The sequence below is a fragment of the Larus michahellis genome, chromosome 5, assembly GCF_964199755.1.
Source record: "Larus michahellis chromosome 5, bLarMic1.1, whole genome shotgun sequence".
NCBI classification, from domain to species: Eukaryota; Metazoa; Chordata; class Aves; order Charadriiformes; family Laridae; genus Larus; species Larus michahellis.
This window is the reverse complement of record NC_133900.1, coordinates 43733800-43749675: the sequence shown is the minus strand read 5'-3', so window position 1 is coordinate 43749675 and position 15876 is coordinate 43733800. Positions and strand designations below refer to the sequence as shown.

Sequence of the window (15876 nt, the reverse complement as noted above, 5' to 3'; positions counted from 1 at the left end):
ATCTACATCTTTGCTGATTTCCATGATACATCATCTGCTGGTTGGAAGGAGAAGAGAATTTCTCCACGGATAAGACCTAGGACATTTTAGGTCAATGAAGCCAAGCCAGAATATGCGAGCACAAACCAAGGGTCAAATTATTTTTCTTCTTATGTAAGATTATCTAGTTAGAACTATTACTATGCATGCTAAATTTTGTTGATTTTTTTTTCCTTAGGGCTATTCTTTAGTCTGAGTTTGTTCATCATTAGGAAAGGCAAAGAAAAGGTTTACATTTATAATCAAGTCTTTCTAGAATTACTAGATCACTGACTGCAAAAATACATTATACGTGAATAAATGCTGTACAATACTTGAAATAAATCGAACTTACACTTTTTTAAAATCTCAAAAAATAGCCAAGAAAAATTAATTTCGCCCAAGTTGAAAAAACTATCATGACTTTAGCTGTCTCTACACATCGATGACCATAAAATAGCCTCTCTAATTTCTCTCTAATAACATTTTTAGTTTTAGCCCCCTCAAGATCTGCACATCTCCGTAAATGCAGTTACTGATCAAGGATGCACCTCTGTATTTGGCTCTCTTCCATAATGCAAAAGGGGGCCTATGTTATAAATTCTCTTTACCCAAATTTCACTTCTGCAGACACACCGACTGTGATCCATCAGTGCCATAAGTCACACTTAATTCAGCTTCTGTATTTTCACCTGTACTTCATGCATGAAAGGGCTTCATCCTCAAGTACGCAGATAAAGGACTGGAAAAAAAAAAAAAAGGAAAGCCCTCTCCTACACTCTCTTGTCTCCACCCCTCCTTCAATTCAGGGATCAAAAGATCTACAAACTGTAAAAGGAGAACCTTTTCATGATGGGCAAAGGTTTTTCTCCTTCCTTCCCCTGCCAAATAACTCCAGAAAACTCCGTAACTACATAACTAAAGCCAAGTAAAGGACTTTCTTCAAACAAAAATCCTTAGTCAAATCTAGACACATTTATCACCTGCTGCTCTCACTCAGGCCATGATTAAAGTTCAGCACACTGAAGAAACACCCAGAAAGAAAACAGAAGTTTGTGAAACACAGAAGTTACAAACTATGTGGTTAAATGTGAGATCTGCAGTGAGTTAGACTATGTCATAAGGATACTTAGGTCTATATTGCAATCTGGAGTTCTTGCAACCCATCCAAACTATACATAGCTTTTAAAAAAAAAATACACTTTCTGCTCTGTTTTTATTTTACTATTTAACTAATTATTCAACTTACTAAATACATCAGGATACTAGTACACCTGTTCCTCCTAGTTTTCCAAAATCTCTTTAGCTTCTAGCAGCCCCTGGGATAGGAAATGTTTTAATTTTGGGTTCCTGTAAATTACTGAAGAGACTTTCAGTGCTTGTCAAACTTTAGCTAATAGTACATGTTTTGGTGATATCATCACAAACTACATTGACATCGGTTTCACATGCCTGCTGTATTTTGTAACAAATGGCTTATTATCTTTGACTTTACATTTATTGAAATTACACAGATAACGAACTGTATATGCAACTGCAACCATCGTGTTCGTCAGCATCTTTAGCCATTCATCAGATTGAACAATTAATAAAGTATTCAGCTATGACAAGAAGAAACCCATCTCTAAAGGCTGAGAAATTATTGCAGTAATCTAAATCCAGTCTTATCCTGAGGCTTCTTTTGAGGGGAAAAAAAAATAAAAAATAAAATTCAGATGCTCTTGCAAGCTGCTGGATTTTTTTCACACCCCAGTCCAGCAAGAAAGGACCTGCAATCACAAGGTCACTGAATGTAAGATTTCATGATACTCTTGTGTTAGTGATGACAACTACAGAAACTGGGGCAAAAATCCAACTGCCTTCATTAATGTGCCTGCAAAGCAAGTGAGCACATGAATACAAGCGAGCCATAGCCCAAGTACACAGGAGCAAGTTAGTCAGCTCTGCACTTTATTACTTATTCACCTATAAATATTATCTCTAAAGTAACTGGAAACATTCCCACTGAGTTCAATAGCCTCTAGATCAGGTTTAACACACAGATTAACGTGGCGCTTCCCACTGGGGGGGGGGGGGGGCGGGGTGGGCACGGAGGGGAGGAAGGAAAAAAGCACCCACACGATCTGTACGCACAACTTTAAAGATCCTAAATAGATGCTTCTACAGGCATCTATGCTTCAATGACGCTTCCTTAGGTAATCAGGTGAGCATGTGCACACATGTGTTTAAAGGTAAGCATGTACACAAGTGCTCCACTGGACCCATAATGAGCGTCTATACACATTAGGGACATGCAGTTTCCTTCTCGTGTGCTTGCATACATTCATTTCCATCACATACAGTTGGTCAATGCATTTACAGTCATACTGAGCCTTGAAATTCATTCACTTCCCAAAATAGCCAAATTGCATTTATCTTTCAGGCATGCTACAAGACATGAGTTTTTGAAATAGCATTTAGGGCGGGCTAAGGAACAAAGGAACTGCAACACTGGATCAGATCCAAGGTCCTGTCTCTGACAGCAGTCACCACCAGCTGCTTCACAGAAAGAAACAAGAATCTGCAGTAGGTAGACAAGGATAAATCTTGCCACATGTTAGGGTTCATCCTGGTTTCCAGCTACTAAAGACTGGCTTGAACTCTGAAGCCTTAGGTATAATATCCACTTGAAAATGTTATCATTATTAATTATCAGTGATATATCCAGATACCCCTGCTATCTATGTCATATCATATATGCAAACACTGCCTCGGTGGAATCCTTTAAGCAGACTTCAATCTAAAAAAAGTTGTATAAAAAACGCCACGTATCTCCTTGTCTCAGTTCTGAATTTGCCACTTCAGAATTTAACAGACTAATAGGAATAGAAACAAAAAACTTCTTTTTTATCTTCTTGTATAATTTCTTAAGTTGTACATGTTTATCACATCTCTTCTCTTTCATCTTCTAACTTGAACATGTTTTTACCCTGTTTTCATTAGTTTTTCCAATAATCTAACCTTTGTGTAATAAAACACTTATCTGCATGAATCTGGTTCCTTAGCTACTTATAGGCTTGATTATTATTTTTTTGTCTGAGGGTCTGTTCTTGGTTTGTGGGTGTTTTTTTGGTTTTTTTAAAACATTTCTTTTCCAGGCGTGAAAGATTAATCTATATTAGTTTCAGAACATAATGCCATTACAGCGTATCAGTAACAACAGAATAAGGATTCCAGAATTTAGTCCTGAGTCAATTGTCTTGAATAGCTGCACAGCTAAAAAAAGACTGAGCAGTTTATATGATGACAAAAGGACAGACTGATGGACAGATCAAAGATCCTGGTACTGAAATGAAGAAGATCACAAAAAGATAGGTAACATACCTTCATCATGACACTGGTAGTTTTGCACGGAAACACTCTACGTTCTTACTCAGAAGCGGGCTAAGTGGATTTCCTGAACACAAAATACCTAATTTATCAATTTGCCTATATGCACGTAACACCTTTACAAGGGATGAAATAGACAATTGTAAGTCTGGAAACAGTTGACGAGTAGTGAAGCTTAACCCACCTGCAAATAAAACTGAAGTAAGAGCACAATTGTAAGAGTAACGTTGAGTAAGGGGGAAAAAAAAGCGAGTACAAGTAAAAATGAAGATGTATGCAAATTTGTTATAAATATAAGGACATTTTAGCAGATGGAGAAATTGGGCAGTTCATCGTCATGTTCTCACACCCGCAGAGTTGTTCTAAAACTACTCTTCATGAAAGCAAATATAATTGGCTGTGCGAGTAAACTGTTTAAATAAATCTTGATATTATATAAGAACCATCTGAAATTAATTTCTTTACTTATCTGAGTGCATCATCTGGAAACAGAGAAGCTCTGCCTCTTGGCTACTCTTTCTAGAATCGCTATGCCCTATTCAAAATTCTTTCTCCTTTATTGGTGAAGCAGAAAAATGTCGAAGGTCTTGAGTGAAGCAATACCCACGACAGCAAGAACGTACCTAACTAGCACCTAGTAAGATGTCAGACACCAATAAAATGGATTTGTTTTTGTTTAATAACAATTAGAGTTATTACTAGGAATATATTTAACTGCTGCTACCAGCATGAGAATAACATGACCCATCTGCACGGCTCTTTAGATGCATCCTTCTCAGCTGATGTCCAGGGCCCCTCACTTCTTCCAGGAGCTGATATTTGAACTCCACCATACAGCTTACAATATCCCAGGAGCACAATGTAGCTGGAGAGATACTGACACCTTTCAAATGCAGCAATGTATCTCTGTCATTCAGTGTTTGCAGGAAAAGGGATGAAATTCATCTGGACAGCAAGACAGATAATTTCTGAATTCAGATTTAAATGCACTGAAAATAAGTTTTAAAAATAAACACTTTAATTTGCATTTTTGTGCCCTGATTTTGTTGATTATTTGCTGATGAGATAGAGTTCCAATACTTACTATTCCTTACTATAGTACTAAAAAATCTTGTATTCTGACAATGACATATGAGAATACCAACCTAGAAACCTCTGAAAGTTTGAATCCTGATAGGATGTGCCATCAGACTGACAGTGACAGTCCTGGCACAGCTGAACTTGTTTTGCTGGCTGGCAACAACTTTTAAAGCATGATTTATGACTATTTTAAAAATTAAAACTCACATGTAATTTACACAAAATTTAAGCAAAATTACAATTTTAAGTGTTTCATGTAACAGAAGTTGTTGCTAAGAATTTTCATGTGCTTTAAATGACTAAAAGGATACTTCTGACCAGGCTTATTGTTCTGCAATATAATTTATAACCATCAATAGGAATAAAAAAATTTCAAAATCAATTGCTAGTCAATTATTGATAGACTTTATCTAAATAAAGTATATATAGCAGAGAAGCTGGTTAAATACACACTGCATATCCTCTTAGGCATCGTATTTCACACACCTCAAGAAAAAAATTAGGACTTATTTTAGAACAAAATTGATTTTTTGGTGTTTTGGCCTTGACAATCTCTGTTTTTAAACATTGAAGGGAAAACCCACAAACCTACATTTTGGCGCATTATTGCTCTGTAAGAGCTATCTGATTGCGCTCAAATATTCTCAGACATTTGATGCCCACAGATTTATAGTCCCTCAAAATTTGCACTTGCAGACCATTACTCAGGCAAAAATCCCAATAAAAGTCATCTGAGAGTACCCGTATGAGGAGGAACCGTCCCCGAAGCACTCTGCAAGAGCAACCACTCACATGGGTGGCACACCTGCTCAGGGTCACGCACAGACCCTCTACATATGTCCACGGCACAGCCTCCACCTTCACGCTCCCCAGCTCAACCTGTTCCGGTGCATTACTATTTATACAAGTTTTCCACTTCAAGTACTTCGAGCACTCTTATTTCTATTGTTCAGCAAGGACAGTCTTCACATCAGATTTTCGTATTTAGGTACATGAGTCCAACAGAGACAGAAGGTTCGCGTATGTGTTCTGTATAAATATTTAGAGCTGGATATTTCAGGGTTTGACGTGCAGTGTTTAACAGATCACTGGCAGCCCACTAAGCTCTCCAGCACAAGGCCTCCGAGAACATACTGGTCATGCACAGCCCACCCAGTCGTCTCCTCCTCCTCATTTCCAGCTGTGGGCATAGGTGCCCAGTTTCTTTCCTACCGAACTATCAAAGCACTAGAGACTATCAAACCCTACAGAAACCTGACGATGAGATAGAAATTCTATTTGGAGGCAATAACCGCTAATTGTAAGCAAGAGAATGTCAAGGGGACAAACAGAGAGAAGAGGACTAGGTGACCGGTCAAGCCGCACAGGGAAAAGCTGAAAAGCAAGTAAAAAGTGCATTCAGTGGAGGAGGGAATCCAGGAGCAAGGAAAGTTGTCATATGAACAATGAAAGAGGTGACAGGGAAAGAAGTACATGATCAGCAGACACGAAGAATGAATGCCCATTAAAACACATTAACAGATTAGCCATTAGCTTTTCCTTAGCCAAGAAAAACATCCTGAGAGAACTAAAAATATCCAAAGATTTCTCTAGTCACACTTTCAGTTGCTATAGCTCTGAAGGGACGTAATAGGAGGTGGACAGAGGTTGTTTGTGGTCAGGAATGGGAGGAATGGACTGCATTCAATAATGACTGGGACAAGTAGATAAGAAAGATCTTACGGAGGCTGAAAAAAGTCTGAAAAACACTAAGAAACGGTGCCCATTCTACTGAAAGCTTTGAAAGCCCAAAGCTTAGTTTTGCTCTGGAGTACTCTTAGAATCATCATTCCTATCTTTCCTTCAGATATTTAAAAAAAAAAAAAAAAGAAAAAAAAAAGAATGTTGCACAACCATAACATTTTTCCTGAGTCTAAAGCTAGACCATAAAAACCTATTACAGTTTCAGGATAAACACACATCGTCTAAACAAAGACTAGAGATTTCTCCCCTTGTTTAGGTTATTCACTGACATAAAATTTAGAGGACTGTAATGCATCCAGTTAAGAGGGGAAAAAAAAAAAAAAAAAAAAAGGTCTGTTTTCCTCCACAATGCCCCCTGTGCCTTTGAAAACCAGAAGTTGACTCTTCCATTTTACAGCCCTTCTGTCAATACCACGCACCGCAGACATGACCGTTTCTCTCCAAAAAGAGAGAAATGGAATTATGTCATAAGCCTATCAACCCTGTTTTCCAGAGGGGCAATAAGAATGATATAAGGCAGACATCCAGGTGTGGTGAATGTTTCCGAGCTTGCCTGGGGGACCTGATTCCAAGCTCAATTAGATTTGTCAATTAGGCTTGTTTTGCAGTGATGTAATACTGCTCCTTGCAGGTCACTTGTTCGACACACCGGAAATATATTCAGAAACAGATCCCTATGGAAAGTGGTCTGGACACGAAACTGAGCCTTTGGTATGGAAGGATATTCACAAAGTTAGAACGTCAAATATATTCATTTAATACAATTTTCCCAGAGTTTCACTACTGAATTAATCTTTTCAATGAAGCTGAGGAAAACAAAAGAACTTTATGTTCACAAAAATTTCTTTCAAAGTTGTTGAGATACCACATTAAAGGGCATCATAGATAAAGTAATGATGGAGAATTCGAAAAAAGAAATACGACTTAAAAACTAAGTTTTTCCGTAGTCTGATTTACCGCATAAGTTTACCCACAGCAGGATGGAGGCCATTTGGGACCGACTGTTCAGAAAAGCTTCTTTCTGTTTCAGCTGCCTACACTATGCGTTTACTACACGAATAGTCACAGTTCTGTCAATCTAGCAAGTGATATTAGCAGTACAACCTCTATATTAGTACAAACTGCACAATATATCTTTTAGAATTTACTGCGTGACTGAAATATAAAGATCAAAGATTTCAACAACCTAAATCATGCAACAGATTTAAAATGTGTTGTCAGAGGTTTTAAGAAATTTCATGTTATCAGACTGCACAATTAGCATGCCTACGGCTGAAAAACAAATGTCCCAGAATACAAAATACAAGCTAAAAAAAACCCCAAACAACCTAGCAGTATAGAAAGCAGCTGCTACAACACCAATAAACAAAACTTAGATTGCAGTTACAGACACCGTATCCTAATTATACTTAGCATTTACCATAAACTTTCCACGGTCAGATACTTTACAAATAAAATACATAACTAGGTTTCACACCTGAGCGAGGTGGGAAATAATAATATCCCTGTTATGTACAATCCAAACTTTTTTTTATTAATATTTATAAAAGTGTAAAGAAACCAAATGAGTTCCTGAGATTCTCACAGGAGTGAGAATTGGACGCAATGAGAAGGATCTTTCTTACTGTTCCCTTATTCTCAAGCAGACAGGCATACATACAGAATTTGTTCTTAGTCAAACAACAGCAAGCTAAACAACTTCCAAGTTATGAAGCTGTAAATCTAATTGTTAATCTTTATTATTATTCCTTTGAATCTAGCTTTATTTGTATCTAGCTTTACTGGGGAAAAAAAAAATAATCCTTGTTCCAAGGCAACCAATTCATGAACAACTTGAGAGAAAAAAAAAATCCCAATTGTTTTGTGTTAAAAATAAATAAATAAAAAAAATTCATCCAAATGAACTATTGTGAGAAAGTAAAAGTTTCGGTGAAGATTTCCTTGGCAAAAGTTTCCCCAGTGCAAGACAGAATTTCTGGTGCAGAGAAGACCACGGCCCACAACAGTCCTCAGTGATATGGATATGCAAAACAAAACTAAGACTTTTTTCTTAATCTTCCATAGTTTCTAGTATTCAAATTGGAAGATCACACCAGAGTATCTCTCTCCCTCTCTTTTTGGTTTTTGTTTGTTTCAATGAAAAAAAACAAAGCTTTCAAAAAACCTTTAATATCAACTAAGTACAGACTACAAACAAGTATTACAGAATGGGAAATTCTCTGTGTGTTCCTCAACAGGTGTCCTCAATACATTATAAACTGTGGAAAGAATGGAAAAAAAAAATAAACAGAGCACTTTGGGAATCCACAGATAAATGTAGATGCATGCTGCCATCTGAAAAGCTTGACAGTGTCCATTTGAATCTAACTAGGCATTTTATTTTTTGGAGTAATACCTTATTTATAGAAAAGCTGATCTATGCTCTTAGATTCTTTAAAGCCTGACATTGCGATGAGTATGGCATTCCCAGTGTCACACTTTCTGGCAAATTAGATCTTGAAGATGAACTAAGAATGCCTTGAACTTCACAATGGTAAACACTGAGGGTATTATCCTGCAGAGAGACACGAGGAAGTATCTGAGACATCAGAAGCACAGAAACTGTGTTACATCACATCCCGCTGTTACAGCGCACCAGGATACTTGTTATAAGGAGAAGTAGCATGACCCAAAATTCATACGCAGGTTAAAGGTCTGCAGACAAACACACAGGAAACCACACAGCTCATCAAGTTCATCTGCACAATGTCAATAGCTTCCTTACCACCACTCGTCTCCTCAACACCGTCACAACATTTCCTCAGACTCTTCTCTTCCCTGGAGCCCTTGCTCCAGGGCTTCCAAGGTGCTGGCTTCACTGCCAAGACTGAACTTTGGGGTTGTTGCATAAAACAGCTGCTGGTTTAGATGCAGTTGGAAACATCAGTTCCAGAAACAACTCCTAACCCTACTGTGCATCTGTCAGATTCCTGTTATCTGTCGATTTTTCACAAAACTGGAAAGTTTGACAGAAAATTTACTCCTCCACCTCTATAGCATCCTGCGCTACAATACTTCTGGGAATTTTGAGTTCAAGCAACAGGGTGATTCTCAGCACACTCGCTAAAATGACCTCTTCCTTATGAGAATTTTAAAATACACACAGAATATCCATAAATAATCCCACAGAATACCTATAAATAATGTCCCAGAGGCTGTTTCATTCTTTTTCTGGTAAATTTCTCCAGCTCTTCCACAAAATGGAAAAACAGGGAAAAAGGGACCTACCAAAAGAAGGCCTCTTTGGGGGATCTTAGTCGTGGCTGGTTTCAAAGCATTTTATTTGCTTAGAAATTATGGTAGGTCATATTATTCTAACAGGTCCATAAAACCTGTATGAACTCACTCGAGCTTCTCAAGTATGTCAGTAGATAAAACACTAAACTGACTTTGGGTATTCCCCCATTTGGTCAAGTTGCAGAAATTCACAATATCTGGGACCTAACTGTTACCAGCCTGAACAGTTAAAAAAAAGAGCACTTTTACAGCCTCAGTTGTGGGCCCTTAACATGCAGTAAAAGCAGGCGTTAATTATATCTAAGGTACAAAGTTTGCATACACTGAACACAATCTCAGCAAGGATTATCTTGTTTTATCCTGTTATCTCACGCATAGAGAACCACACAAATTTGACCACACAAACAACTCACACCCCTGAGTGTGAGGCCTGGCTTTGTCCTTCTTTAGGGCCTCACTGTGGAAGAAGCCATCCTAATGGCAGATATCAGTAAAATTACTCACGGGAGTCCAAAACCCACCCCAGACGGTAAGACAGATCTAGCAAGAACACACATTTGGCTTATGCTGCTAAAAGAGGCTGAGCACCCGCTATCCCCATCACCTTTGATCAGGTATCAGTACTTCACAGGCTAAGACTAATGTAGTCTTTAAGGAAAGTTTAGCAGGAAAAGTATTTGGGAAATACTGTTGAAGGATCAGTTTAATTTATATATAGAGAACTCTCTAATTTTTGTTATAAACAACTGGAACATGGTTCAAACCCCGTGTGCAGCATTTTCATTTCTGACATACGTTATCATTTCTGAAGAACTACTATACACTAAAAGAAAATAATGACTGGGTTATTTACTGAATAGAAAACCTCAAAGTGATTGCTTTTAAGACTAACAGTAACTACACACAACTAACTCTTCATCTCAGACATCTACCTGTCTCTCATCACAGTAGTAGCTAAGCACCTCGTGAAGACGCAGCAGCAAAAACTTCCATAAAATATTTAAACGGGCCAAACTTTCCAAGCACGTTTCTTCATTCAAACAAATGATGGCAGAGAAGTGTCAACGCTGACCATATTGCACTGTCTCTTACTGTTGTCTTTATCTCATGCATAACCTTAAACACTTACTCTCATGAATTATAATTTTAATTACTCTTGCTATGAAACAAGTACTAAAAAAAAAAGCTCACAGCAAGCTGAGTAAATACACAATTCTTATTATTCATATGAATCTTCCTAAACAATGACAGACCAGAAGAAAAGAGTTCAAGTTAACTATGACCACTCACTTGTGCATATTTGTGAGCGCTAATTGGGAAAAAATAACATTTTGTTTGCAGTTGCTTCTGCTCTTTTTGAACTTGAGTGTTCCTCAGCCATAAGTAAGTAAGACCTAACAATTCACACTTAGGAACAAAATATTTTTGTGATTAGAAAAACACAGCGTCTGCATATTTGGCATATATGTTCACCACATTCTCCTCAATAAATTAAACAAAACCACGCAGACATAGTGAACACAACCTTTGGCTGAACTAGTTTTCAGAATATAAAATAACTAATTAATGCAAAGGAGGCTGCTGGAAAATTTGAGCACTTATTTAACAATAGAGCTGTTGAGAATGGACCACCACTGTTGTTCGTAACACATTTGAGGGGAAAAAAAGGCATCATCGAGATACACTTCTCCACTGAAATACTAGTGAAACCGGGTCCTGAGGTCAGCAAGAAGGTTGCTGATAACTTTAATGCACGAACAGTTAGTATTACGGGAGCTGAAGTCCTAAATCGGCAAGATAAACGTTCTAGGAGTACTCCGTTGCTCTGCAAGGTGGGAAGAGGCTGTAACTCAACTCCTCCTACAGAGTTAAGAAAGGGGTCGGTCAGGCACGGAGCGAGCAGGGGGCACGGCAGCGGCCCCACAGCACACCCTGCAGAAAACCAAACCGCCCCAGGTACTAGTGGGCTTCTAAGATACACACGCGTGGACCCGCACGGCTGAAAGCCCCGCAGCTGGTGACCCCCCGCGCCTTGCCCTCCCCTGCGCCCCCCTCCAGCCTCCTCTCCCGCTCGGGCCGTGCACTTTATCATATGCATATTCATCCGGCACCCGGCGCCGAGGGCCCGCCCCGAGGAGCGGGGGCGACAGGTTGCGATGGAGGAAGGCGTGAGGGAGCCGGCGGGAGGCGGCCCCCGCTCCCGCCGCGGGGGCGGACAGGGCCCCGGGAGGAGCCGCCGCCGCCGCCACCCCCCGGCGCCGCCTGCGAGGCCCGGCCCGGCTCCTCCGCGCTGCCGGCTAGTGCTGCGGGCACGGTCCCACCTCGGAACCTTTGAGCCCCGCCGAAACGCCCTCTGCAACTTCCACGTCCCCGGCGGCGTCACGCCGGCCGCGGAGCCCTCCGGCACGGCACCGCCGGGGGACGCGGAGCGGAGGCGGCCGGTCCAGCCCTGCCCGCAGCCGCGCCCCGGTTCCCACCTCAGCCCAAGGCGCTGGGGAAGTGGGAAGTCCCAGAAAAGCAGGTCCCGGGAACCTTCCTCAGGTGAGGGGAAGCTCCGGCTCCGCTTTGTCGCCGCTGCCCCGGGAGGGAGCAGGTGAGCCCGGGACTCCCCCCTCACACGCACCGCCGCAGATAAAGCCGAGACAAAGTCACCATCTGGGGAGGGGGTGGGGAGCTGTATTAGACGTGGAAGTCACTTACCGGCTTTGCAAGGGTCCTTATAATCTATCGCCTCAGCTTTATCCTCTTCGGTGAAATCGTAAGTGTAGTCATAATCGAGGCCAGCGCAGGAGGAAGGCTTCCCACAGACAGTCCACCCGGCCAGCCACAGTGCCATCCTCCAGCAGAGCATTTTCATCCTCCCTCGGGCAGAGAGGTGGTGGGCAGGGTGCAGATGAATTAGGCAGCCGGCTCAGCTGTCCACGCCGGCTTGGGAAAGGAGGGTAAGGGATGGAGGAACCACAGGGTTTGGGGAATTTGGGTTGGGGTTGTTAGGTTTTTTTCCCCTTCTCCACCTGGAGGCTCCTCCGAGAGACGGTGGTCCCTAGGTAGCCCCACTCAGACGGGTGCAACACACAGCGAGGAGCATGAGCGCCGCTGCCCCTCCTGCCCCCAGCCCGCCACCTCGCCGGGGAGAACTCCTTGGGTGTGTGGGTGGGCGCAGGGGGTGGACTCAGGCCGGGAGATCCTGTCTGTCAGGGCGTCCCCTCGCCTCTGTCAAACCCCAGACAAACTTCCCGCGGAGGAGGAGGAGGAGGAGGCGGCGGCTGCTGCCGCCCGCGTCCCGCTCCGCGCCCGGTCCCGCTGCTGCTGCTGCTGCCAGAAGATGGATCCGGGCTGCACATCAGCAAACTACCACGGACAGAGGGGGAAAGAGAAAGAAAGACAGAAGGAAGGAAAGAAAAGGGAGCGGGGGGGTGGGGTGCACTAGAGCAAACCGCGGAGCCCTGGTGATGGGAAGCAGCAGCTACGCTGGAGGGAGCAAAGTGTCAGAGCTTCCCCCTCTCCGCACTAACACTTACTCTAAGCCCTGTCTCTGGTCTGTCCCCCCCCACCCCCCCTCCTCCGTCCCCCTTTAACTTACGAAAACCTTACAGGCAACTAACACACAGTCGTCAGCATCCTGCTTACTTATTCATACAGTCAGGGTCAGGATCCGGGCTGCTTCTGATCTGTTCCCTTGATAGTCTTATGGAAACACGCGCGCATTCACTATATGCCTCTATCTCCATATAGCTTTCTCTCTAGATAAGCAGTGCATGGCATTTAAACAACAACAAAAGAATCGAGATCAGATAAAACAACGCACAGATCGACACCCGGCAGCCAAAAAAGCTCGAGAAAATGGGTGATGACGAGGACGACGAGAGGAATTAACTGCAATTTAAGAGACGGGAAAATAAATCAGTGGCTGTGTATTTCTCCCTCTGCTGCGGCTGCTTTGCAGTGTTAGCCCCATGAGCTGACGGGTGGGGGTTAAGGAGCGAGGGGGAGGGGGAAAGAGAAAAGTTTAAGCGTCCATAGTTTGTTTAAAACAGAGGAAGGCAATATAAAAGGTCCATTGGTCTCCAGAAGTTCAGCCGAGCAGCTGGGAACCGGTTCCAAAATGAAAGTAAGAACAAACAAACAAACAGGAAAAAAAAATAATCAAGGCAAACAAAAAGTAAAATTGCAGCGGGCAACAGCAGCGCCGAGATCTTGCAGTCGGGCTCTCCTGTTCTCACGTGGATCTCCAGCAAAGCGGTGGAGGTTTATTTTCCAAGCGAAGTTTCCGCGGAAGCCGCCGCCCCGCTCCGCTCCGCGGTGTCCTGGCTCCGCCGCGGAATTCAGCGCCGCGGCGCCCGGAGCCGCTGCCGCCTGCGCGGGGCCGGGTTTTGTTTTAAAGCCCGAGAAGGGATCAGCGCGCAAAGCCTCATTTCAGGCGATCAACCTGGAGCGGGGGGGGTGGGGGGGGAGGGGTGGAGATCCGTGCTGCTGGAATAAAATAAGATCAAGCGGAAAATAAATAAATAAAAAAGCCCCCTATGTATATATAGGTAGCTAAAGATCTCCCTCCCTCCCCGCCTGCCTCCTCCCCTCCCCCGAGACGGGCAGCTCCGATCCTGCAGAAACGCCTGAAACTGTTTCAGACCAAGGTGAGACTTTTCCGTAGCAAACTCTACTCCTCCTCCTTTTACGAGTTTCCATGGAAAAGGGCGGTGGGGGGAGCGAGGGGTGGGTAGCGGGGAGTTTCTCCTGCTCCCATTTCGCCGGGGTGTCACATTTAACACGGACTTTTGAAAGGGCTGCCGCCAAGAAGTGGCTGCGTCTTTCTCTCGCGTCCGAGCCCGCACAGGCTCGCTCTCCCCGCAGCACTTCCCGGTCGCCTTCCCCCAGTCGCAGGGGTGGAAATCCGGAGATAGTCCCTTCCCCCGGCTGTGCCAGGAGCGCAGGCAGAGCCCGCGGCGCGCCTCTCACCGCTGCCCCGCAGCGCAGCCCCTCCCCGGCAGACGCCCTGCGCTCCCCTTCCCTCCGCGGGCGCGGGCCGGCCGCGCCGCCCCAGGTGCCGCCGGGGAACGGGGAGGGCGTGGGGGGGGCGCGGTGAAAGGCAGTTACGCAAACTCCGGGTAGGCACAGCTTGCTATCGGCGGGGGGGGGCGGGGGGGAGCGGAATTCGGCACAGCTCGCTATCGCCGCTATCGAGGCCGAGCTGCTCCCCAAAATGGGGGGGAAGGCAAGACAAAACCTATACTGCCTGCCCGAAGTCGCCCTGTCCGCCCTTGCCCTCCTGCGAATGAAGGGTTAGTGTTGCTATAGATAGCTGCTCTCAACGGTTCAGACCGTTAAAACTGGAAAGGTCAGTTAAGACAGAGCTAATAACAGCTTAATAACAGAGCATATTAAGGAGTCTAGCAGCGAGTAACATCAGTGACTTTGAAGCATCCATGCATGCATCGGGCTTCCTTACATTTTTGGCATTCAGGTTGTGTCCACATTACTCCCAACTCAATCTTGGTGCGCCAAAGTTGTAAGCCAAGGAATGAGTAGCTGCCACTGAAAGGCTGCAGCCTTCAGTAAGGGGTAGCTGTTCTCTGTCCCAGCAGTTCAGTTTGCTGTGTGTCACAAGGCCCACAAAATGCACCACGCACCAGATCACAGAAAAGCCTGGGAAACTTGTGGCCTTTTCCTTTCCCCTCTTCCTCAAGGTAATTTCTGTGACCAGCCACCCCAGACATTTGGAACTGACTCCAAGGAAGTTATCAGAGGCCCTTACCTGTCAACCCATCCAAGCAGTGTTGGGGGCTGGTGGCTACTTTGCTTGCACAGTGTCATGGTTTCATGGGCTGTGTTTTGCTAAAGGAACCTGCTTGATCCAATCAGAAATCTAGTTTCTGTTATATATGTCCACAAATGAGATAATTAATGACACTGTGAGATAAACTATGTGCTCTTTTCACGTATCGGACCTCCCTAACCTGGTTTTGTTATTCTGCTCGGTCTAGTTTCATACGTGCACACCTTTAAAAAGTTAATTTTCTTTCCCGTGCCTATGCATCTCAACCCCCAAAAGAAGCAACCTCTGTCTAACAAGCGCATATGTTTGGCAGTAGAGCTTTAGAAACACTGACTTTGCCGATTGCTTTACAGCCCCAGAAGAGGAATGCACAACGTGCGATCCTTAACACGCCAGTCTCCCCAGTGAGGAGATTACATTAGAGTCTCTCTCCAGCGGGAGATTAACTCTCCCAGCAAGGTAGGCACTGACGTCACCCTCAGCCGGCAATCTGCCCCCGACCTTAGCATCACCAGCACTAGCAGAGCAGCACCAGCCGCTCGCAGCCTGGGGGACAGCTGGCCTTGCAGAGCCCTGACTAAGACAGGAAGCAAACTCAGAAACGCTAGATGGGAGTC

The 15876-nt window shown here is 43.7% G+C and overlaps 1 protein-coding gene across 3 annotated transcripts in view; it reads right to left on the bottom strand.

Annotated features, from left to right (window-relative positions):
* The window catches only part of TLL1 (tolloid like 1), a 140647-nt gene extending 126169 nt beyond the window's left edge, over positions 1-14478 (bottom strand). For 2 of the 3 annotated variants that reach the window (XR_012587386.1, XM_074589827.1), the window contains exon 1: positions 12187-14478. Coding sequence is in view for 1 of the 3 variants with exons in the window: in XM_074589827.1 (XP_074445928.1) it covers positions 12187-12343 (157 nt within the window). In the remaining 2 variants the exon portion in view is untranslated. The remainder of the gene's footprint in view (positions 1-12186) is intronic. The other variant, XM_074589828.1, reaches the window with a different exon arrangement.
* Between the last annotated feature and the right edge of the window lie 1398 nt (positions 14479-15876).